At 47.9% G+C, this 26,524-nt stretch overlaps 1 protein-coding gene across 4 annotated transcripts in view; it reads left to right on the top strand.

The window, feature by feature from the left end:
• Positions 1-26,524, top strand: part of LOC119436447 (GTPase-activating Rap/Ran-GAP domain-like protein 3) — a 444,125-nt gene that overhangs the window by 265,679 nt on the left and 151,922 nt on the right. For all 4 annotated transcript variants that reach the window (XM_037703297.2, XM_037703295.2, XM_049657852.1 and 1 more), the window contains one exon: positions 22,812-22,881. In XM_037703297.2, coding sequence (XP_037559225.1) covers positions 22,812-22,881 — 70 coding nt within the window. The remainder of the gene's footprint in view (positions 1-22,811; positions 22,882-26,524) is intronic.

The following is a 26,524-nucleotide window of genomic DNA, read 5'->3' as shown; positions in this document are numbered from 1 at the left end:
TACCAAAATGTTCACTCAAGAATGTCCGCCATATGCAACCTTAACGGCTTAGTGACAGATAGCGGCTTCTTTCTAGTCCGTACTTGCATGAGCCTACCACGCTCACTTGTGGTATCTTAACCGAAAAGAAGATGGATTTGATGAGCTGCGCATAAAGAAGAAAAAACTCTAAATTTGAGGCCCAATGATCAGGATAAAGATATTGAGCACGAAGTTTCGCGCCGCTATGGCATGCAGTATAGGAGTGCTTTTTGTCCACTTTTTGTTAGTATATATACGCAGTGTTCAGGTAGATCGCAGAGAAATAAAATGTGGACGTTACGTAACAGGTGAATATTTCTGCAGCGAACTGTCAAATAGAAACTGAGCAGAGTCTTTATTAAATTTCTCATGTTACGTTACGATAATAGTGAAACGTAAATAAGGTGCGCGAAAAAATCACACAAAAAAAAATTGTACACAGTGCACAAGACGACTTGGCAGCTGCTGAGTTAGCACAACACTGTGCGACGAGTATACCGAAAATGGTTTTCTGTTGAGCGGCTGCATGCGCGATAGACTCGTTTCCAGCAGGTCGCTTCACAAGGCTGACCACTTCTCCAATGCAATCCTCGAGATTGCATCTATGACACGTTGGGTGCAGTCTAGCTCGTCATGCCTCCACGCCAGCGAGACAGCTCGTTTTATTCTTAAGCTCAATGGACTCTTTATAAGGGCACTGCCGATACAAGGAAGGCGCAGTTTAGCGCATGTCCGGTTGCTGCAAAACTTTCCACGAAAACGCAACTAGGCGCATGGAGAAACAGCTACGTCCCGTTCTTCTTTCACTGGTTTTCTTTATTTATCACGTCCTGTCTGCATCTCCAGTATTCTGAAAACAACGACCCTTCCTCGTCAACAATTCTAGAGCGAAGATCAGCGAACAGGGCTCGTTCTTCATGTTCTAGGCTGCTTCCGATTCGGTGGGCGCGAAAGGACTCAAAAGAAGAAAAAAAAAACTATCAAAGAAAAGTGAGAGGGTAATGAATGCGAGGCAGCTAAGGAGGAAAAAAAGTGTGAAGCGAAGACAAAATGAGCGTAAAATTGAGCATGAAGGTTTCCCTTGCAGGGACGAGTGTGAAGTAATGGGGTGATCTCGCCGCTACTTCATTTCCTTCGTACTTACACCGTTGTTTTATCCGGTCATTTGCCACGCGGAGAGTACCACGTTCATGAAGACGCCGCACATCGCTTGCACCCTCCTGCACTTCCTCGTTTTTTTGTTGTTTTTTTTTTTTTGTTATTATTTACACCCGTGCTTGTTCGCAACGGGAGTGCGCGCGCGCAGTGCGGACGCCCCCGGGAATAGCCTGGCCTGTCCCCACGCTCGTCAGCACGCTTATGCGGATTTACGATAGAACGTAAATACGGAGCTCTTCTCTCAATAACCACGCTGCGTGGTGCATATAGTCTGGCCACGACGTCGCTACGCATCACCGGGACGTAGAAAAAAAAAAAAGGGGGGGGGGGGGGGAGAAAGAAGAAGAAAAGATAGGAAGCGGCAGAAAAAAAAGTGTTCTCGGGCACGGAAAGGCGCAGTTCTGTCTTGCTGACATGCTTTTAAAGGATCGTCCTCTAGCTATAAAGAATTTATGGTGACGACGGGATCGGAGCGGCGTAAACACAGGCGACAAGCCACGGACGGGGTTCTCGCTCGCCGCCTTGTGTGTATACGTGCGCGGTTACCACCGAGCAGCAAGCTAGAGGTGTAGCTCGCAGGTCGGCCTTCAGGCACTTCTCCGTATCCGTACTGAGGACCGAGTCAGATTAGTGCACTAGTCATATTGTTTTGAGTAAAGATCACTACAGACGAACTGCTACAGAAAATCACTATACAGCTCTGCGCAACGGCGCACTTTGCTTTGATTTACGTTAGTACCCCTAATTCACCAGTATGGGCCGTATATAGGAGGTGCGCAACACACACACACGCACATCATCATCACCATCATCATCACCATCATCATCATCATCATCATCTTTGATCATTCACTTTCATTGTGCCGATATAGATATATGAAAGCTCCTTGCAACCTAGCTGGCACACCAACTTTAACGTCATTTCGCAAAACCCTCCGTGTGGCTTGTTTTGGTAACTCAATTATTTGGCATATTCTGCCCCAACGGACAATGGTAACGTGATTAACTGCATCTAAAACGTTTCTTGCACTTCATACAGCGTTCGCTTCTTTATATATTTCCTTCTCTCTTTAGCGTGCGTTCCTTTTGTTGTTCTTTCATTATTGAAGATCAAATTATGTGGTCGAGCGCTACGCGTGCAACAAAAAATCATCCAGACGAGCTAGCTTTATCATCGATCTGAATTAATCACGTTAGCACCCACACCGCCGCTTGGCTGTTCATCCGTTAATTTCGCTTAATTGCTAGTGCAGCTCTCAATATTCCCTTTTTTAGTCGGGTAGCAAAATACGCTGGCGACTACACTGAGGCGGTCGTGCCTCTAATTATACCTTTTTACTCTGTATACTTTAGCTCAATTTAGGCATATACGCTTCTCCATAAAGTTATCACTGTGCTGTTTTATGTCCTCAATGCCAGTTTTTACAAGTGATGTACGGTCTCTGTTTCACCTAAGGAGATGCATCTGAAGGGAACTGGAGTGAAGTGCAATTACGATACGCGATGTGCTGTATAGACAGTCGAGCACCGGTATAGACGGCCGAGCACACTTATAATTTTGGTATCCTACTCAAGGGAAGGTATTTTCTTTAATGTGAACATCAATATAATAATCTTTTCTCCCACGTAACTATGGTATTATTTGACGCTCGGGTGGCACGGATATGCTGAGAACTTGTTCTCTGAGCGTGTACGCAGTGCCGTCTCTTCAACACACATTGTTCGGCCAGCCAACGCTCGCGGAACACGTTTATACATGCTATTGTACCGCTGTTGCTACTTGCACAGGTCACGTGAGCAGGTCGTTCTCACAGTAAAACGTATTGAGCTATTCGTCACAGTCCGGAAACGCACAGTTATACGAACTATGAACACCAAATAACAACACATGCGCGCGCGCGCGCGCGCATGCACGCACGCACACAGAGAAAATGGCTAAAGGGAAGCGACGATTCGTATACTCGAGGACAATCAACACGTAAGAAACTTCATCTAACAGCGTTTGACGACGTCATGACGAGCATTTTAAGAAAGCGATATAACCTGCATGACACGAGGCAGTAGGAGTATGGCAGAAGAAAGCGACAAAGGGCGCAATGCGCAATTTCCTTGCTATCGCTGGTAGAGGGCGCACAATTCAAATAAGTCTGTGTACGTATCTGATAAGCAACCTAAGTCAGAGCCTGCGTTACATTCCTATATCTTCCTATCGCTATCGCGATTTCTAACGCTATAACTAACGAAACACCGAAAGCAGACATGAGTGCATTGCGCACTGGATGGGGCCCTGCCTCGATATCATTCACTGTTGCTGGTTAGCGTTTGTAAAGGTATGTCCGGCGATTTCTCTATTCGTCAGTCGAGGATATGAGTCGACTCACTTTCTTGCGCGTAGAGAGTTGTGCTAAACACACACACACAGAGAGAGAACAAAGGTAAGCCAGGTCCTGGACAATGCTCGATGAAATGCTCGAATATGCCGGCTCGCGGGAACCCTACAGGTACCAAGCGCAGCCGGTACCGAAAGATGCACGGCGCACTGGACGTTGTTGTGCCTCCTAACAAGGCCATTTAGAGATGCACATTATCAGGCACACTTGAGACCAGTTCATAGATGAAAACACCAGTAATGTTCGCAATTTTCTGTTGCAAATAAAATTTCAATGGCCAGCAGAGTCTTACTTTCGTCATGACAGTGGCGTCAGAAAGGACCTAATAGGAGGAGTACGGCGTGAAGAAAAAGGAAAGGCTCATAAGGGGAAAAATATCATGGGCACACAGCTACGAAAACGGTGAAGGTTGACACCCTTGTAACATGAATAAAACGCGTGTGACACAGGGTGTCTCAAATAAAAAAGAGTCCAAAGCGTTTTACCTATTTTGATAGGCATGGACCTGACTCTGCCAAATACATGCGGACCGTTAGGAACCATACCCACATTATACTCTCATAATGATTCTCCATCGCAGAAATAAAGTATGCGCAGAGATGTTAAGATGCTGTGAGAACGCACCTTATAGTTTTAAGTTGTAAAACGATGATTGAATGGGTGATTTCAAACGTAATAAATCCCGGCTCCCACGATTTCACCTCACAATTACTACATGAGACACGCTGTTGGATACTGAAAGTGGCCGAATAGCTGCGTTGGGTGCACCGTGATTGGTTAAAGACCGAGCTCACCCTTTGGTGTTTATGCACAAAGACGGGAAGGAAACGAGTGGAAACGAAATATGGTGATGCTCGTTAACTGCAACCCAAAGTGATTTCTTGTGTTCTTCTTTTGATGCGAAAGCATCAAATGGCTTATTGAGCGAAAAAGCCGGTGTCGTCTGTAGCAGTGAAATGGAACCTAAATTCCCATTGGCTGCAACGCCACGTCACAAGCTTTCCCTCGACGGAGCAGAGCGGGAGAATCGGAACGCCTACCTGCTTGCGTCGATAGCGCGCCAGGTGTTGCATGAGGCCTGGAGGGGTCATCGCCACGACTCCAGGTCACCAGCGCGCCTCGACGGAGCAGGTACAAGGAAGCGGCGCAGAACGTCTTCGATATGCAGCGAAGTGTGGCTGAGAAAGCCAGCGTCTGTTGGCTCGAAACCGCGAAGCGGGGCGGCATCGAGTGGCGGCGATGAGCTCCGAGGACCGTAGTGAACATTTAACGCAGAAACGCGAAGTGCATATGCGTCCATCCGATGCAGTGAGACAGCAGCGGATCTGCAAAACTCGATGACATACGCCGCAACAAAACTCGAAAACATTACTCGCAGCGCAAAAGTTGAAGGACTTCTCAGCAGCGTCCAATTGGACATTAACGCTTTCGCATTCACAACTCATAAGTGCTTAGGTGTTCTCGGATTTTTCTTGACGTTGTCATTGCGAAGACACGCACTTTATTTATATACTCATAATAATGTTTTCATTCACCGTAGAGTTATACGATGTTCCTCGAAGGCGTGTTAAATTATTTAAAAAACGCTCTCATTCCGCAATTAAAAAATAGTTGTATTACACACGCCTGGCCATCCGAAAACGTATATAAAGTAACATGCATTTCTTGAACCAGAGAGCCGCAGGTGGAAGAAATGCCTGTTGCCAATTCAATTCCCGTGCTATATTCTTACAGATACGCCATCTTCTGTATACTCTTTTGATCATCATGTGGGGCCGTGTTTGGCAACACATAGCATACGATTTTTTCATAGAGCTACCGCACGTGGGTTACATAAAGTATTCATGAACACTCCTTCATCGCTATGGCGACCAGTAAAACTGGCACCTCTGGTCGCTATGGCGACCAGAGGTGCCAGTTTTTCTTTCCTTTTATTTGCGGTGACGACCTTACAAGGTCGTTCCGATGGGGCCCTAAAGATCATTTGGGTCCGAACCATGGAAGAAAACGGAGGTTGCTTCTTCTATCGGCAATGTACGTTGTTGAGAATCAGTCCCCCCCCCCCCTTTCCTTTTTCGTTTCTCTCTCTCTCTCTCTCTCTCTCGCTCTTTCACGTCGAAACGATTGAACATCGAATGGCCTTATCCGTAGTTGAAAACAAAATGCGCCCCCTTCCTAACAGTCTCAGGATCTCCAACGAACAACGTCGAGCGAGAAAAAGCTGTGCGCTGCGCTGTAGTGGACATAGACAAATCATTGGCGGGGGGCATCGCTTTGCGGCTTCCGGCGTTTCATTCCCATGAGTCATTGATTAGACGAAGCGGCGGTGTCCCTTTCTTTGAAGCCGCGGTATGTCGCTTCTCTTACAGCCAGTTTTTTTTTTTTTTGGCGATCGCGACTGTCGATTCTCATTTCGAAGGTCGATTTGCTTGAAAATTAAAATTTTTGAGGCCTTCGGGCTGATGGAATTTCCGATGAATATTGTTAATATTCCACTTCATTTTTTACATCATTGCGTGCGAAGGGACCCAAATCCGCGCACGATAAGTGCGTGCCGGAAGTGCCCAAAGAGAACAAGGCAATGTCCTCCCCAGTATATGTAGTCACAAAATTTCACTTTTTATTTATTTATTTATTGCTAGCTGAGTGTTTTTCCAAGGACACGATGCGTGTGCAGTGGCGCTGCTCGTAATGAAGACGCAGGAGAGAGTGAAATTGTTTTCTACTCTCTCCCTCTCTCTTTGTACTTACTTCCTCCGCCGAGCGCCGACGTCGCTGATGACGAGACTTCCTTCCTCAGGCATGCTCTGGACGAACAGGCCAACTTGCTGCCTGGCAGGAAGGGAAGGAGAAGCGATGCGAAGTCGTTAAGTCGGGGAGGAACCTTTAACAGCTCTTTTATTCCTAAGCCAACTTTCTTATGCACTGACGTCTGCAGCAGCAGCACCGCAGGCAGGCAGGCGAGCTGCAGCAGCACGGAGCCGGCCAGAGGCGCACACGCCGGGAGGTGAAATCAGTTCGCGCGAGTCTGCAGACGGCGACGCTCGTTCTCATCACCAAATGGCTCGCGCCAGTTCGCGGCAGGCGCGTGAGCGGCGGATCGCGGACGGTGACGCTTTCGCCAGACCGTGTGCACGATTCCTCCTCCAGGGCGTCTGGGCGACGGCCGGCCGGTGTTCGATCTAACGAGCTAGCCGCCGGCGGGAATGTTCCTCCTTACCGTCGGGGTAGCGCTGCGGCCCCTCCTTCTGCCCTCCCGGTTATAGTGCACACCGGAGCGGAAATGGCTTTCCTGGGGCTCGAAGGCAGCCGCCGGCTCCTCCGCTCGAGGGACCTGGCGCACACTCAGCGAACTACCCCTGTGTGTCCTCCCTCAACCTTCGCTTCGGCCGACCAGCTTTCGGCCCGTTTGTTGCGGCGCCCGTAATGCGCGGATGTGTCGTGACTTGGTGTCTTTCAGGTGCCGTCGCTCTAAACGGCCGTACTCTTCGTCGGCACGTTTCTTTCTCGTGCTTCCTCCTGTGGCTGCTTTTGCGCAACACCGTCCGAGCCGTCCGTGCTTTTTTTTTTTTTTTTTTTATGCATATGATCCGCTTTGTTGGGTCTGGCCGCGTAAAAGGTACCCGTTATATTAGAGAGGCCTGAAAGCACTGACGTGCCACCTTTTGCTGCATTTCCCGTTGTGCAGGCGTTGGATCCGTCACTCGCGTTCCTTGATGTTTTTTTTTTTTTGTTTTTTTTCCCCCGCCGTAGAAAATGTAACGGCAAGAGGACGCATCACTCGTCGTGTGTAACACAATCTGCAAGATACAGGCGCCGAACACGGCTCTCTCGCGTTAGGCAATCTCGAGAAACTGAGCGGCGAATTCCGGACACCATTGTCGTAAAACTTGGGGTGAGCTTCATATAATCGGTGCACGGTATTGCGAGGTTCCTCCTCGAACGTCTTCTCCATTATCCGCTGAGCCGTGATGTCAGCCCCGCAGGCTGGTCCCGCGGACACTTAACTCTGAGCCTCTTACGACGCGCTGTCGCTCACGAAGCATCTTCGAAGGTGGGTAAGTGGAGCAATCAAACTGTTAGCGTTTCTTTTTGTCAGCAGTTTTATCTCCTAAATACACTTGACAAAACGTAACTCAGAGTGCATCCCAAGATAGTGCGCTGGCCGAGCTAGCAGCACGAGTCATGAATTCACTTGTATCACTGAAAGAGTCATATAACTTCGTCGTGGGTCTTTTCCTTTCGTTCTTTAGTTTTAATAGTTTGTTGAGGTGTCGTGTTTTTTCTTCTTTAAGCGCTCATTCATTACCTCGAACTGTGAAGGTCAAGTTCACAAAATCTAATGCAATCCTTGCAATCACGTGTGATTATTTACAAATACACCCATGTAAAACTTTCATGTATGGGAGGGGACTTTTTACATTGACAGCATGCAGCTTATTGACAATCCAACATATTATTGCGTTAGACGTGCAAGAGCCTCCTATTCATCCTGTAGGGTACGCGATTGTAACAGCTATGATACGAGACTTTTCTGTCATGGTATAGCGCATCGATGTCCAGATGCTTATTCTTGACGAAGGTTTCGGATATGCTGTTACAGATATATTAAATAATGGAGCTACTCATACATTTTAATTTAATTGCATTGTTTCGTTTCTGGCTATCTTAACACAAAAATGTTGTGGCTGTAAGCGTTAGCAATAATGGTTATTGGCTATGAACAGCGTCTTCGAAACGAACGGCTTGTTTTTTTGTTTTTTTCAATGGAACTTCCATGGTTGACGGTTCCCGGCAACTTCCTGGCAGTGTAGTGCCTCCTCATTCCCTCGCACGGAACGCGCCCTAGTGGCAAGTGTTCACACTACGCAAGTCGTCGCTGCACGTGATCCGGCGGCGGCCGCAGGGTCGAATAAGCGCCCGTGTATAAACGGTCGCTATATGTACAGGGCTCGTCTTGCGGCCAAACCGTCGGACGGTCCGTGCTTCACGTGTCTCTAAATGGGGGCGATCTGTAGCGTAGGGCGAGTCCCGTGTGCGAAAGCGGGGCCAAACGCCACACTGATTTGCGCGTGGTTTCAGGCGTGCCCGTCCGTGCGCCGAGAGAAAGCCGAAGTCAGCTGCTGGCCGTTCTCACGCGGTACTAGCAGACAGACAGAAACGGGCTGCGCGCGTAATGACGCCGGCGGACGCCCATGGGAACTTCGTGCGCCAACTGGGCCGTGGAGTTAAATTTAGACAAATCGATGCGGCTGCACCAGAGACCAGGGTCTGTGGCGCGCGCGAGTGCACCCGTGGCTGCCTGTAGCATGGCTGCACGCGCACCGCACGGCCGCCGGAAGCAACCGCGCCTGGACGCTTCCTTCCTTTCTTCTTTTTTTCTAGTTTTCTTTCTTCGCACCCACGGCCGATGTGGCCGCCGAGAGCCACCTACGCTCTCCTCTCCCCTTTGCCCACCTTTTGTTTTTGTGTGCGCGCGTTCTGGTGGAATCCTCGGCAGCGCGCACGCACCCTGCTGACTGCTGCTGACGCCGGAACGTGTCCGCGGCACGATCAGTGTGCGCAGCTTTCCCACACTGTGGCGCTCCCTCGCACCTGCGCACGTTTTTGGGCGCTCCGGTCCTGCGTTGATACGATTCTGTTTTTCTTTTTCTTTTTTTCTCGTTGTGGTCATATCTTTCTTTTTTTTTTTTTCACCTTAAACTTAGAGCGGGAAAAGGTGATCAAAAATAGGGGGAGGGGTGTACAAAGGAAAAAAAAAATGCTTTCTTTACTTTCCCGTCGTCATTCAACGCGTATGGTGTAAACAGTTCGATCAGAAACCCCTTAAAGCTTTTAATAATAGGTCTGTTTATGTTACCCTCTGGTTCTTTATTTATTTATTTATTTATTTATTTATTTATTTATTTATTTATTTATTTACTTTATTTTTTTACCTAACAGATTTGCCGTAGCCGATGACGTTCATCGGGCTGCTTATCGACTGCAAGCTCGACATACAGGATAAAAAGCATATAGGATAGAAAAAAAAAAGAAAGGTGGTCAGGACTACCAAGAAAGTTGTGCTCTTTTGTTCTTTTCCACACTTTGACGTCGTTTTCTAATTGGGGGATTACGAGCAGGAAGTTCCAGAATTGATAACAGCGTAGCTGGAACTGGCTAGGCACGCAGTTATGTCGTGCCTTTTGGTGATGTTATATGAATTTAATAATTGTCCAGATAAGCCTCATTTGTCAGTTTTTAATTACTCCAAGACAAAGCATGTGAACCTTACACAATCTCATAATCATATTCGCTTGCCTGTTCAGTTACATGCCGATAATGAAGCGCCTTTTAGCTTTAACAACATTATGGGTCTGAAAAAAAAATATTTGGATAAACGCTGCTCATGTTGTAGTGGGATTGAGTGAATTATCTGTGCGGCATATTCTGATGGGGCTACAAGGTAAACCAATTTACCGGCAGGATAAGAGACCCTGAAATTGCCCTTTATTTATCGACCATCCATGCGCGTAGTTCGCAGGGACAGCTAGGCTTTTAGTGCAGAAAGAGATGGTCTTCTTGGGCTGTGGGCTCCCGAAATAAATAATTCAACCCTGTTCTCGTAGAACTGAGGAGTGGAATATTAATACGTGAGAGACTATTCTGCGTCCTATGAGAGTGCTCGGGCAAGTAATGGCGGCAGCAAAGAGACGTTCACATCAACGGCTGCCGCTGAAAATTGTGAAAGCCGAGTTCTGTAGTTTAAAATTTCTGTCCGCGAAGTCGACGTTCTAGTCGCTGTGTGCGCAGCATATCCGTGCCACACCAGTACCTGGACGCAATCGAGTGCGCGCAATATCGCCCCATTCCACACGGTACGCGATGCCAGCTTCGGGCCACCTCTGGAAACTCGTCCGTTTTTTATGCTGTCTCACGCACGCGTACTTCAGCGACGCCAGTCAGTACTTTTATTATTATTATTATTATTATTATTATTATTATTATTATTATTATTATTATTATTATTATTATTATTATTATTATTATTATTATTATTATTATTATTATTATTATTATTAGTTATTTTGTCGACGGGGGTGACCTGTAGCGTGGACCCAGCCGTCGTGCGTGAGGGCAGGGGCCAACGTTACTGCAATTTGTGCGTGGTATATATATATGGCGATGGGTGCAACTCCGCACCAGGCTACCCGGTAATTCTATACGCGATGCTTGGTCGTCCTCTACCAACGTTAGGTTACAACTTACAATATCGGATCTTGGGGTTAGGTAAAGTTGTCGCACGTTCATGCTACACTTACGCATCTCGTAGAACATCTCCGCTGAATTCTACATCACCGATAGTGCGTGCGTGTGTTTAAAACTAGGGAGGGGGCGGGGGGAGAGAGATACTTTTACGTTTTGTCGTCTGTCCTATCCAGCGCGAATAATCAAGTGTCATAGATTACCAACTAGTCAGAATCAACGTTCTGCTCAGTTACGCTAAAAAGAACACACAAAAAAGTGTCATGTAATAGCTTTATAAAGCAAAAAAAAAAGAAAAAAAAAAGACGGAAACAGCTCTTTTTAGAGGACACTACAGGACACATAAATGAGGCATATGGGTGTACACCAAGCTGTGAATTGCAGAGGACAGCCTGGTTGGTGATGAAGGCTTCTAATGCGTGCTCATTCAGTCATGCACAGTTCTTACGACGGCTGTAATCCGCGTTGAGGCCCTCACGCGGTTGATGCTGCCCGCACAGGAAACTCCACACGAGTGCGAACTTGCGGGATTTCGTTGGTTAATGTCCGCAACACATAGTTTACACCACCCCCGTAAAGGTTCCCTCTTCAAGCCTTACACGCTTTATTATTATTATTATTATTATTATTATTAGTAGTAGTAGTAGTAGTAGTAGTAGTAGTAGTAGTAGTAGTAGTAGTAGTAGTAGTAGTATAGTAGTAGTAGTATTTATGTCTGCGTAAATCGAAATAGCCTACACAGGAGGAAAAAGATGGAGGAACAGGCTGGAAACTACCACTGGAAGATGCACCGCGTCCGCCTTCTCTCCAGGGAGTAGTTTGACCTATATGATGGAAACCCTTTAGCCATCGACTGGTGATGCACGTATAAACGTATATTCGACCCTGTTTTTTGCTGTATGCCTACCCGTCCGGAACAAACTACCCACGCGGAACATTGTAAGCTGGAGCTCGAAAGCATAAGTAAGGCAAGTTGTCAGCGTGCATGATGAGATAAAAGGAAGCCATGACGGGAAGGCACGCGTCACTCTTCTTTTTTTTTTTTCTTGCAGGGTGCACAGACGCAGTCATAAATCCGCGCAGCCATACGAGTTGCATGCAGGTGCACCGGCCCCTTTCGGAAAGCACCTTTTTTTTTTGTCGGCTTTACCGAAATGGCTTTGAAAGCGTAATGAAGTTTCCGGTTCGCCAAGTTCTCGCGGGCACCGTCTCTGGCGTCTAACCTTTTTCCCGGTGCTCCGAAATGTTCGCGTCACAGCCCCGTCGCCCGGTGGCCGAAGGGAGACGAACCGCGGCCCCCTCGGGGCAGGTGGGACCAGGCCGGGGGCCAAGACGGGGGGGACACACGCCGGCAGGCGGCGGCTCATTTGGCGGGGCCGGTGACCGCTTTTATTTCCTCTTTGTCGGAGCTCTTGGAGGCGGGGCGTGACCCGACGCACGGCTTTGCTTTATCGCGGGGGCGCGCGCAGTTTGCTGTCGCGACGTGCCTCCCTTTGTGTTCGGGGTGCGCGTTCTTTATTCGCGCGCCACCCGCCCCGAGGCCGGCCGCGTTGGCGACCGCGCCATTAAATGGCCGGTCGATAGACGCGCCGCCGCGAGCGCGCCGTCGACCAGTGACGGCCGCATGCGTGCGCGTCGCAGCTTTTCGGCTTTCTCTTTCCCTGTTAGCCGCACTCACGCGTATTACGGCTAACTTAATCCTGTGCGCATCTTTTTTCATCCCATCTTTGTTTCCCCCTGGTTCCTTCTTGGCATTCATAGTTTTTTTCTTCTTCTTTTTTTTTTTTTTTTGGTCCTGTGCACGTGGGTCAAATTTAATTCAACACAAATAGACTGCTAAAAAGAGCCAACGTGCTCCTGCGGTGCCGCGCGTAATGTAAGCTTGTGTGAAGTGCCAATCTGTGTAATAGCCCTTCTTCTGTTTCCTTTTTTTTTTTTTTTTTTGTCGCGTTTGCTAACTTCAAAAAATTCTCTTTTTTCTTCTCCTTTTGCCAGAAGTGATTTATTTGCTTCTTCTGTACCCCGTCACTTAGTCGTACATGCTTGTCCAGTATCGGAGAAAGGAAATAACTGCCTCCGTAACAATCAAACAAACAAAAATTCGGAGGAACGAATGCTGTGTACTGAGCACGTGTACCGGCATAACTGGACGCTGCGCGACTCACTGCCCTGCTTCGATGGGGTGCTTCTTCCCTCGGAACGTGAACTCTGTAGCACTGAAAGCTTTCTGACGCAGTCGCCAAACATCGCTACAATTTGGTTTTGTTTTACTGATCGCAGCTACTCTAACAGAGTGCGTTACAAAGAGTTTAGAAACACTTGCTACCATTTCACTCAACATAGCGGTGTGCTAGCGATGCACAGAAAGACGCTCTTGATCTCCAGCGTTCTTGATGCCATTTACTCAACCTAAATGTTCGTGTACGTGCACAAACTGTTCCCCCAACAAGAACCAAGCTTAGCGGGGAAAGCAAGGTCGAGGGTTTTCCCGTATAACATTATAGCGTAGTTGAATACTATGGCAGCGTAGCTTTTTTTTTTTTTCATCAGGCCCCTAGATTTACTTTTTATTTTCTGATCACTTAATTGCCTAGAATACTTCCCTAAATTTCATCGTTGACCACCGAACACATCCTTCCAAACACGCGAAGAGACGCGGATTGTAGTGTTGAAGCGCGTCAAATTAAACAAGTAACTTTTTGTCAAAAATAATTGATACGACTTCGATACGACGATAAGAACAGTCGTTTACCACGTTCCCGCTTTCCGCCAAGCACTGGAGAAAAAGTGAAAAGTTCCAACATTTTCACCAAGCACAAACGTCTGTAGTTTAGACAAGTCATGGTTGGCTGCGTCGTCGGTATACGTCGTCACCATTGTGCCTGGCTGTGACGCTAAATGTAGTACGTGTATAGCTTGGAAACCACAGCATCCTTTCACTATGGAAAAAAATAGACGGATAGCCTGCAACATGTACACTGACCACATATCCAATTTATGCGCTGCTGCAATGCAGGATATCGCTGTTATCTTGCGATATCCTGCACCGCAGAAACGCCAGACCCTGTGCTTGGCACAGAACGTGGCCGTATATCACTTGAGGGCACAGAAAAGCGCGTTTCTCCATTTGTATGCCAAAAGCGTATAATTAGACGTTGCCAAAACAAGTTTATCTTCCATGAGCGATCAGGCTTGCCTCGGAGGATCGAAGCTCCATGTATATACCATTTATGTATTCATTAGCAAACACCCGTTGCGAGCATAAAACCACCGTTTCATACTAAGTGTGCGCGGTTTTTCAGCTTAATAAATCTTGCTCGTCGGTCTTCATGCGATAAGCGTTTGGTTCGAACCTATACAGGATAAATAGAAAAAGCTGAGCGAACGACGTTCTTCGAGGCTGACACGCCCAGGAAAGGCTCCTCTCATTTATTTAGGCAGAAATGACGTTCATGCTCTCCACTTGAACTCCTGCGCATGACCACATCTACAGTTTTGCCAGCCTAACGGCAGCGATCACGGCAGCAGAGCGCCCAGTTCGGTACGGCACTGCGCTACCGCGTGTCTCGCTGCGGCTGAAACGAACAATACGAGAAAGCTGCCGGACACCCGAATCAGCCTATGTAGCCGTTGCGAGTTCAGCAGCTATTGTGCAACCAACACCGCGGTCGGCATCACCGCTAGCTCGCCACAGCCTCTGCGACGCAGCTATTTTGAGCTAGACCCTTTACAAGCAACACTATAACGTCAGAGAATGAGGCAACGCGCCGTGTTTTATTTGGTTCCTCGCTGGTCACCAACGGAGCAATGCTCGGAAGAAAGCACTAAGAGAAAGTTGCCCGAGATGACCCTAATCGCACTCCGCGCCACTGCTCGGTCAAAGAACGAATATAGGACAGAAAAGAAGGAAAGAGCGCGCGCTCTTGTTGACTTTATCCCCGACTGCGTATACCGGGATTCCAGATCCATGAAAGAGTCACAAGCGCACTTTCTGTCGCGCTATTTTCTTTTCTTTTTTGGCGGCGGCGTCTGCACGCGTACTCTTGTACGTTCTTTCACTCTTTTGCGGCGATTCATTAGCAACTAAGCAGGCAGCGCTGGGCCGAGCAAAACGAACTCTCGGCAACTCGGCGACGGTCGTATCAGCGTGGGCCAATCAGGCGCTCTCACTCTCTCGCTGTGGATTTTCTAAGCTGGGAGCTCGTTAATTACACGCCGGGGTGTGCGCGACGGCGACGCAGCGAGGCGCCCCGTCCTGCCCCCGCTTGGCCGCCCATGGGCGCAGCCTCGCTGCCTGCGAACGGGCAGCAAACAGCGACAAGAAAGCCACGGCAGCCGAGCTCTGCGCGCTTGTCCACCGAGCTTTCGCTGAGATGCAGCGACCCCGAAAGATCAAGTTTGCAGGCGTGCCCGCCGGCTAGAAACTGCCAAGGGTAACCACGAGGTTTCCCGAGTTCTGCCTCGGCAAGAAATACTGCGTCAGATGCTCTTGGCGTGTGACGTCTTGGCTTTATAGGTGCCAGGTCGGTGGTGGGGGTCAACGACTGTGGAGCGCGCGCCGCACGTCCGCTGTGTGGGCGTACAGGAACGAGCGGACGCCTCGCAGCGGTGCCGGAATCTAGAAGGCTTTGCACCTGCGTAGCCGTGCCGCCCTGCGCATTAAAGCGCGGCAGCGGAAACGTGTGACCCCCTGCGCCGCAGCGTCTTTTTTCGAGCGATGCTAGACTTACGGTAATATTCGAAAAGCGTGACCACTGCTTTAAACCTTGCTAGCGATTTCTTCCTTGATGAGTGGGATGGTTGTAAAGTCTGTGCTCGACAGAGCGTGAGGTAATTCCGCATCGTGTACTCCGCATGGCCAATAAATTATTGCATAACCGGGGATAGTGTGACGCGCGATTTCCGTTTCCTTGAGCAGAATGTGAAACTTCGAGCCGATGAACAACATGCCAAGCAGTCAAGGTGGACGTCGTACGCGTTTCACACTATATAGAAACACAAATGGAAACAGAAAAAGAGCTTTCCTTTCTTTAATTTTTCTTTTTTTAATGAGAAAGCAAGAAATAAGGAGTGTATTTTTTTTTGGTCATTATTCATGGCCACATTTTGACTGACTTTGTTTTGATGACAGCTGTTGCCGTTAAATTCGTGCGCAATTGTCGACGCATATTGACTGGTTGGTAAACTTGGAGAGATTCCCGATGTTTCGTTCACGCACAAACATCGATAAAGGCTCGCTGTTATAATATCATATTCTAGTACCTGTGGAAAAGCTTTTATCGATTGAAGATATATATATATATATATATATATATATATATATATATATATATATCAGGTGGCAATTTTTTAACAGGAACCGACTTTTTTCAAACTTTAGAAGTTATCAGTGGCATATTCTCGCATATCTGTCGCATCATTTGGATTGCTTGCAATGAAGCGCTTCATGACGTGCTGATAAATAGCAGTATCAACACTCCTTGCCTTTCGTACCGCGTTTCTCTCTCTCTGAACGCTCGCACAGCAACACCTAGAGAGTGTCCACAGCTTTTGCGCGAAGTGATTTTCGGCAACTCGCTGCTTCGTGTTTGACCGGCACTGTAGCGTCATTGTCGTCGCGCACGAGTAAATATAACGCGAAGCGTGTACGTAATGGCCACGGGGTGCATCCTTCATCCTGGTTTTCGGTCCAGCCTTTTAAATCGCCGACGAAGCCTGAGGCCCGCGGCGTCCACCCGAGCGCTTTCAGCGAAGCTGCAGTGTACTATACACAGTGGTGAGCGCGCAGCATCCTGTCTCGCTGGGCTAAAGCAGGCCAAGGCTTCCGCCGACGCAAACGGCGATTCTGGCGCGCAAATAGCACACGCTCTATTTTCAAGTGAGCCGACGAGACCTCAAGCATCACTATGCGCAAAGCTTCCGCTTGGAACTCGTCCATTGGTGCGACCGTCCGTCCGGCTCCAAAACAGCGAAAGCCGCACTTCGTGCTGCAACGTTAAAGCGCCGTCATAAATTGATTAGCAAGTGCATTCTGTCGTTGTTTACCCGAAGATCCAAGGCGCATACCCATGATGGGAGATTTGAACGCTTGTTACACAGGTAATTTCTCTGCGACTGACTCTGCGAAGGACTGACTCTTTATTATTGTGCTTCCCATTCCTTCTTATCTATTGTTCCCCCCTCCCCAAGTGTAGGGTAGCCAATCGGACACATCCTTGGTTAACCTCCTCACTTTTCCCTCTTCGTTTCTCTCTGGTTGTCGGGTTCTTTGTTGTTGCTCCTTTTGCAAGCTCAGAGTGCGCATGCACTGTAGTGAGCGCCGGGAACGTTTTGTACGGCGTCGGCGCGCGCGGTTCGTGGAGCAGACGATGCGCGCGTATATGGAATAGCGCGGGTATAGTCTGCAGCATAGTCGATGCGGACGCGAACTCGTATTTTCGGTGCAGTGCCGACGACTCAGTATTTGCGCTAGTCTTTCGCCAGAAATTCCAGCTGTTCACAACTATATTCGGTTAACGTACGGTACGTCGTATACTACATAGCCCGCACGACACCAATGCCGACAAGAGGTCGACCTGACGCCGACGCCAACATTCGGCCGACTATAGGTGACAGACCGTGTCAGCGGGCAACATACATGTATACTAGGATGACGTTGACGCGACCGACGACAGTGAGACGTCGCAGTGTGACAGGTTGCTGTGCCGACGACGCCGACAAAAACAGTGTGCTGATCACCGTGCGATCGGTCACCGAGTGAAAACATCGCACCGGCAACGCGAATGTCGCCGCAACTGCGCCTATATCGAAACATACTTCATAAGTTGAAATACACGCTTTCCAGCCTTTGCCAGCCATTGCGTTTGAGACAGTGTCGATCTCATTCAGCGCACCTTAATTAGGCCTAGCAGAGCCGACCAGTTCATGCAATACCGGCGGACCTGAACTAAAGCAAGGAGGACGAAGGAAACTGCCTTTGCAGTTCCGGCCTGGCCACACCGAGTTGAAGCATAGGACTCTTAGCATAGGACGGGGATGCGCACACAAGAAGTGAGAAGCGGCGAAAACACCGGTACGCCACCTTTCTTGATCGAAGGATGCCGGTCGCCCTCGCCGGCGCTTCTATGAACGAAATGAGACTACTCATAGTAGTACATCAGTGTGTATTGGTATGCTGACAAATTACTTAGATACTGAGAAGCACAGTTTGCCTCATATGCTAAACAGGCAACAAGTGACGGTCCCTTCAATACTGCAGCGTAAACAACCTCGCTCAGTTGCCACGCGATGTACGGCGCTGCAGGCATCGACGTTGTGCAGAGTTAACTCTATGAATAATTTTACTACAGCCATCTAAAATTAACCATGCCACGTACAAAAATACCAGCTTTGTTTTTTTCTTTCTTCTTTTACTGCGGACAGATTTTTTAAAAGATCGCCTCAGACTAATAGCACTTTTCCGTTTTCTCAAGTGGACTTCTGGGAGAAGGGGAGATTACTTGCACAAAATATTCCAATGTTCAGACGGCTAAAAATAAATTTCTACTAATCACTCTTTTAATTACTCACTGTAGAACCCATTTCTTAATTGCGAAATTGAAGTCGAACAGAAGTGAAGTGAGATATGTGCCGTTATAAAAACTAGCGCCATATATTCCAGATGTCCCTCCCCCAATTATGCTAAAAAATGTATTAACGTTAAAGTTTAGATCATTCCTAACTGCTTGACGCACGCTTTTTGGAAACTATTAGCCGGAATGCCAACGCATTTAGCAGTAGATTTTGAAGCCGGACATTTCGAAAGTGGTGTCCGTTATAGCGCTAGCGTAAAATAAGCATACTCTTTGGTCCTGGTCTTATTACTGCTACTTTCATATTCCTTTTCGTTCCTGTTTTCTATTGGTTCGCCGCCTTCACTGATACGTCTATGACCACGATTGCATGGCTAGCATCGGCTATTACGAACAGCTCCAGTGCCTTTAGCGACCCGTATGAACATTTTTTTTTTTGTTAATACGGCTCCTGCATTGCGAATAATGTCCTAGAAAAACAAACATGAAAACAGGGGAAGAAGAAAAAGAACAATAAGAAGAAATATGCTATCCCCACAACAAAACACGTAAAAAAAGGGGAGTGGGGGGATTCTGTTAGCTGGAGCAGTACAAACGCAAAGCCATATAGGGGCCGCACTTCCCAAGGTTTCATTCGTTGCTTAGTTCGCGATCGGCGCATCGTTCCCCAGCAAATCGATCGGACGGTAATCGTGCGAGTCTTTAAGCGCCCTGGTCACTGCTTGGCGCAGAACGTGTTTCCTCCACTTGAGAGCACGAAGGCTTCGCGAGCTTGGGAGAAAGTGTTCTCTTTATTTACTCCTTTTTTTTTTTTTTGCCGTACCCATCAGGCGAAGCCTTCAAAACCTAACCTCACGCAACCGGCGGCGAAAGCCGCCGGTTGCGTGAGGTTAGGAAATGTAATTATCTCTCCTCTTCTGGGTAAATTATATGCGAGAAACAAACAAGAGGAGTATAGGAGCACCACGCACCCTGATATGTAATCGCAAGTGAAAGTAGGGTGTTATCCTATGACGGGAAAGAAAAACGAGGAGAGAAAAAAGAAAAGTGAGCGGAGTAAAAAGCCTCGAAACGCCCTCAAACCCGCACGAAAGTATCAAAGCCATTAACGACGTGTTTTCTTTGCTGCCGCTTCTTTCTTTCTTTATCATTTTTTTTTTCAGCTCTCTCGCAATGTTTTAGTACATCTTTCCCTATAGCCTCTAAAATGTTTACTTCTCAATCTTTACGTCCCGTATTGCAAAGCTTTCAAGAAACTTTACATACCTTAATACAAAATTCGAAGCGTTTATCAAACTGTAGAGTTGCTTTGGTTTTAAGTCCACATGAGCTTCGTGATGCGTACTGGGATTGAAATTTTATCAACTCGAATGAACCATTTTTCTTGCCGCCGTCAGCCCCGCGGGGGACAGAATAGCCGCCGTATCTTTTTCTGTTTTCTCCACCGCAGTCTTCGACGTAGGTGTTATCGATCTTCCGTCGCGAAAGTTGAATAACTGCTTCGTATACTGTTTCTCGCGCGCTATAAACATAGAGATTCCCTCCCAACACTGCAATTATTTTGGAGCAAACAAAACAAAAACAGCGTTTCGAAGCTCGTCGATCGCTCCATTTCTGTGGTCCTGGTGCGTATATCTTTGATCGATACCGTCCTCAGAACATCCCTTTCAGTCGATACGAAAATTAAAATAAAATGATAGGTGTGTTTAAAGCGCGATCATCAAACGCGTCCCTCAGTTTGCGAAATGAACTGCGCACTCATTGCCCGTCTTACTATTCTACTAAACGCAGGCAGGCACTTGCGTTACGTATTTTGAAACTTCGTAACGGCCCACAAGCTGATTATTGTTAGTAAGGCATACGTGAAAAACCAAGACAAGAGAAGACAAAAAATAACGCGCTCGAGACTTCCTTTTGCGCTACCGAATTTCGCGTGCACGGTAGAGCAACCTCCTCGTATGCGGCAGGTACTAAGTTCGAATCCTGGTGTGCCACCGAAAACCCACCGGATTTTTTCTTATGGGTAGAGATGTACCCCGACCTCGCGCTCCGTTGTTTATATATGTGTTCTCACCTCGAAAGGGAGCCCTATAGAGATTTGCGAAGGTCTCTGGGCGCCCCTTCTCCCGCCACAGCTTCGGTGAAATAATCGAGCATTCGCGGCTGTTGTGGGAGACAGAAGCGTGCTGCCGCCGGTTACCTACCGGCAAAATAGGTACGAGCCCGCTCCCGGCTCAGCAAATACGGGAGTTCCAGACGCTTGGAAGAACACCCACCTATTGGGAAGTAGGCTGCATCGGACCGCCAGACTCCTTTTAAGCGTTAGCATTCTTAGGGTACTTTACTATCTATCGATCGGGGGCCAACTATCTATCTAAGCTTGTCTCTAACCGTTTTCTCGCTTACCTGGGTCACTGGGTATTCCGTGGTCGAATGGTTAACGCATCGGACTTCTGTGCTGAGGGAACAAGGTTCGAAAGCGACCGTCAGACCAGTTTGGGTCACTGAGTATGTGGCAATGTGCACGTATGCGCTGCTCTGGTACGCTGTAGATGCGGGACTGGGTAGGTGCACCGCTGTTCGAAGAAACTCTTTGACGCCGACTAGGGTATGCGTCACTCGATCGGTCTGTGCTGGTCTCCAGTGAACCTCTTTGATGCCAACTTGGGCCACTGGGTGTGTGCCAGTAGGTACGCGCCGCTGTTCAACGATCGTCTTTGACGCCGACTTCGGTAACTAGGTATGTGTCACTGGGATTGTACAATGACGAAAAAGATACCTGAAATTTACCCGATGCTGAGCAGAAACGCGTCCACGTCACAAGGGTTCCTCAAGGACAGCAACCCGACGCTTTAGCAGGCTGCACGAGAACTGCACCGGGTATGTTCCGACTTTCAGTGAACGCCTTTCACGCCAACGCTTTAAATAGCGAGCCACGCCATGACTGCACTGGGTATGTGCCGCTCTTCAATGAACCTCTCGCCAGCTTCGGTCACTGTCCATGTGCCACTGAGTGTGCGAGGGCGTTCGCAGGCACCGGTGCGCCACGCTTCCCGTCTCGGAGGTCACACGCGGACTTCTCGGCAGTGCCACCAGATGGCTCGGCGGGTCCAGAAAGGAGCGCGCGAGAGAGGAGCCCGGTTGCCGCATGACGCGTTTCTCAGCGTTCGCCACGCACCGGCGCGCCATGCTTTTCGGAGACCACGTGCAGGCTTCGCAGCGGAGGCGGTGCTGGATGGCGCCGAGTCTTCATAGGGGAGCGCGAAAGAGGAATCCCGCCGCAGTACGCGCTTCATTACATAACTCGTTTCGCCGGCGGCAATACGTTGTGTCGCTATATTGATTCTATACTACACGCTTTACAGTCATCGTGAGATGGGTTCTGCCGATATTTTTTAAAATAGTCTTCTTGTTTGGTTTTTCTTGGTTCTTGTACAGCAAGAATAGCGATCCGAACGATCCTCTCTAACGCAACGCACCCCTGGAAAGCCGGAAGCCTGGCCGGGGGGCTGCTTGTATCTGTCTTATAATCCAGTGGGTGTACGGCGGTGGGGATCGAACCAGGCACCTGTCGGAGCCGGGAGGCTGCGGCATATATATATATATATATATATATATATATATATATATATATATATATATTGCGGGTATGCGAATGCGCGGTGGGTGTTTTACACTATGCCGCGCGAAACACGTAGCTGAACGAGACAGCCTATTCGAATATTCTGCCGCAGAACCTGCTGTACACAAGCCTCCCCTACGCATCCATCAGCACCTTCATAACTACACGAGCCGCGAATTCATCCAGGCAGCGTTTTGTGTACACCTTGACTAGCGGTTTGAGGTCGAAATTAGGCTTGACACATGTGAGAGTCCTTCAAATGTGTAAGCGCTCCTTTCCCGTGTTCACTGATATTTGAGGTGCGCATTGCCGTTAGACGCTCGTATGTTTAGAGCTTCTTTATTTTCTACTTACTAATGTCGCCCGTTCGTTGGTCATTTTGTCTGCAATTAACAGGGTACTCTTTACACTGCTAGGGCCTATATGAAGACATTTTAAAACTGCTTTCTGCGACTGACTTGCTCTCTTGCAATGCCTTGGTGCAAAAAAAAAAGAGAAAAAAAAAAGAATTCTTGCGAGGTTAGTTTTGCATCTGGGATGATGATGCGCTGTTATATGTCAGCTTTCGACACTGTATCATAAATTAATTTCACTATACTGGAGGCAGTCGTGCCTTATTTACGAAGGCCACGCACAACATTTCGCAGCCAAACTTGATCTAGCCGCAGAGGTGTGCAGGGTTTGGTCGTTTCTTTTATTGTTCTTCCCGCATTATTTCCACTAGTCGGGTCGTTGCTGTTTTGTTCGGCCGTGTCGTGCTAACACGTTCTCACGTCCCTCTGCCTTCTTTCTCTCGTCTCGCAGTTCATCATCGACTGACCTTGCTGCAAGGAGAGGAGTTTTCAGCAGGCGCCATTATGGCTCCGTGGAAATGGTAAGTTCAGCGGTCTTTTATTTTGAGCTGCGAATTTCCTTCAAGGGCGAAAAAATCAACGCAGGCAATATGGTAGTTAAAAAATAGGAAAACGTCGCAAGATGAAACAGTTGCTTCTTTTCTCGCACTTGTGCCAATACTGTGAGTTATATGTGTAGCATATTTAGTTTTGAATGTTGCTGAGCTGTTTCTAGCTTCCGGAGAGTTCCTGCTCGCAGGTTTCGAGATCTTTCTTTTCGCTTCAGTTTTGTTTTCGGGTTGATCTCCTGAGTAAGTACAAGACGGTGTTCATGTGTGACTACATCGACAGGTGCACAGCTTGTGCACTCCGTGCTGCTTTTGATTTCATTAATCATGAACCACCGCAACAATGAACTGTGTTTCTGTGATTGCAAGGCAATACTTTAATGCATTCAAAGCCCAATGTGCCAAGGACCCAATGAACAAGTGGCCTCAGAAATTCGACAGACATATCATCGCAGCATGACAAGAGACACAACATAATCTTTAAATGGCTTTCGGCACATTGCAACATCAGCGGGAATGACCACGCCGATGAAGCCGCCCGATCTGCGCATGAAAGTAGTCAAATGTGTTTTGATTCCGCTTTTGCGAACAGACACTGCGGCTGGGTTGCGATTTTTGTCCCGTGATTGTACGTTGCCCCTGTGGGACTCGAACGTTTTCACCATGTATCATTTGCATTTGTTGCCTCCGGTTATACAGACACATCTACCACCTGGGTTAACACGACGTGAACCGAACATGCTGTACCGTCTGTGGCTAGGCGTGGCATTTATGAACTGATAGACCTTCCTTATTGGAATGGCCAACAACCCCACGCGCGACATGTGCAGCAGGGATGAGACGCTCGCACACATTATCTGCGAGTGCCCGCGCTATAGGTGCCGAGAGACAAGTGCTGTGCAGAGTGCTGGAAAAATTGGACAATCGTCCACTAACGGAAATAAAAGCTCTGGGCCAGTGGTCCCAAAAAACCTCCGCGCAGAAGACTTGATTCGCGCTACTAAGGTTCCTTCGGTCTACGGGCCTTCACGATAGACTTTAAGAACGCCGCCCCCTACCGCTATATAGTGTGCGCGGTTTGTTTGTGCTCGTCTCTCTTTCACTCTCTCTTCCATCCACTCTTTCTTTTTTATCCCCCTCACCCCTTCCCCCTGTGCAGGGTAGCCAACCGGAGCTACCTCTGGTTAACCTACTTGCCTTTTTATGCGCCCTTTCTCTCTCTCTCTCTCTCTCTGGTCATATCGACAACAACGGAGGGCTGCTACGTTCAACTTCTAGCGTCTTTAAAAATTACAATAATAAGTTGTGTAGCCCGCTGCGACCGTTACCGGAGTTGGCATGAGACGTTGTGCATTTGCGTTGCCCCTAGATAGGTGCACGCGGCGTCTTGAGTGTCTAGATCTTTAACACAAACGTAACGGGCCAATGGCTGCGACCGCAGCACTACTGTGGTCCAGCGTTGTTCACTGTTGTTCTAGTTACTTTTTTAAAACAAACAATACACTGTTTTATGCATTGGAGCACAAACATAACCGGAATGCTAATGCATTTCGTCGCACACTTTTGGAATGAACATCTCGAAACTGGTGCTTTCCTCGGGATTATAGTTCCAAATCGGTATGCCCAGCGTAATCACCGGCTACAGCGTGAATTGCAATATGTACCGTAATGTAACTAGAAACTTAATTCGTGAAACTGTGTTACTTAGTCGATTATGCATTTTGATTCATCATGCGAATAATCTTCGCCTCCTCGAGTAATCATGCAGCTCATGGACTAGAATTGTGCTATCTGCCACAGGCGATCTTTAGAAATTCTGCATAGTATGAAAATTGGCGGTGCGACCATCCTTTAGAGATTATTGGTGGCTTGAATGTTATTAGCACTCTGTCTTATAGTTAGTGCGTAATAGTTGATAGCGTGTTATGCATAATTATTGTTATGAAATGCAGAACATGCCCAGTGTCAGACCCGCCGTGGTGGCTTAGCGGCTACGGTGTTGCGCTGCTAAGCTCGAGGTCGCGGGATCAAATCCCGGCCGCAGCAGCCGCATTTCGATGGGGGTGAAATGCAAAAACGCCCGTGTCCCGTGCACGCGGGGCACGTTAAAGATCCCCCTGGGGGTCAAAACTAAACCGCAGTCCCCCACTACGGCATGACTCATAAACGAATCGTGGGTTTGGCACGTAAAACCCCAGAATTCATTCATTCATTCCCCCAGTGGCCCGTACCCAGTGATCAAAGATGGCGTCTAAGAGGTTTATTGAAGACCGGCATATAACCAATGTTACATAAGATGTGACGTACGCACATGCACACGCGCGCACGCACGCACACAGTATAATACTATACCTATACTGAATGTTTACGGGAAAATACGTGTGAGGTACACTGACCGCGACTCTACCGGTAAGACTTGGAACCGGATTGGTGAAGTGGCAATGTGTTTCCATATCGCCAATTATCAGAGCTATAAGGAATCACCAGCGACACAGCACAAATTTTACGTCAGCATTCTGAGACTCAACAAGTGTACGCGTGTAGAAAAGCATAGATGAGGCCAGTGCCAACGAATTTATTTAAGTCGAGTTTGCACAGTAGGCGGTTTGTTTGTACTCGGTTTACTCTAATTCCATCTTCGCTTAAAATGACTGCCAGCATATGCAGTGTTCAAGGTGACATGCTGGCCAGGGAGTGAACGAGACAGATATGACCAACTATTAAAAAAAATATTCTGTACATGAGCTATTGATCTAGTCCCAGTATGTTTTGATTTGACATATTGATGTGTAATGAACTGTGTGTTGCTCGTTCAATAAGTAACACCATTTTTTTTGTGTGTGTGTGTGTGAAGCGGAGGAGAAACTTGCCGTCACTTCTCTCAGTTTTTCTTGCGTCGCACTGACTGTATTGAGAATATTTTGCTGTTCGCCACGCTTCCGGCGTCGTTTTATTTTTCGTTTCAGGGGAACCACCACTATTTTGTTAACTCGGAGGGTTTTGGTCATTTCTGTTCATTGACTGGGAAAGCTATCTCCACCTGGGATAAATATTTCTCCATTTTATACACAGGGCCACGTGGAATCGACTGCGACTCCTCCACGTCTGGCGGCAGAAGCTGTATGCGATGAAACGAATACTTTTGACCTCGAGAAAATGGTAGTGTTCGAGTTAAGAGAAATCTGAACACACGTAAATAGGTTGGAGGTTCACTGACCAAAAGAAGTTTAGAGTTGAGTTAACGCGTGCCTACTGCATTGACCAACCAAAGCTCTGATAGTCCCCTACAAGTTGTCTTTGCTGCTTAAAAGAAGAATTCACAAATCACGGCGTCACGCGCTTTACAAGCATATATATATGAAAGTGCCTGACTGCGCCTCCTCGTCGTTCTACTAGAAGCGACCAGCATGTCAGTGCGTGAACCTTCCAGTGTCATTTGGCGCATTTCGTCATTTTGTTTTGCTTTCTCTCCTTATTCTTAGCCTGTCGGGTAGTGAGGTCCCGAAAAGAGACTAAACCAAAAAGAAAGAAAAGGGGGGTCCCTGCAAGAGCCGCCGAGCTCGTTATTGTTTCGACACTGGTCTCCCGGAGATTAAAATAAATGTGATTACTTCGG

Source organism: Dermacentor silvarum, chromosome 1, assembly GCF_013339745.2.
Source record: "Dermacentor silvarum isolate Dsil-2018 chromosome 1, BIME_Dsil_1.4, whole genome shotgun sequence".
NCBI classification, from domain to species: Eukaryota; Metazoa; Arthropoda; class Arachnida; order Ixodida; family Ixodidae; genus Dermacentor; species Dermacentor silvarum.
Note: the sequence above shows the minus strand (reverse complement) of the source record. Positions and strands in the feature narration are given on the sequence as shown.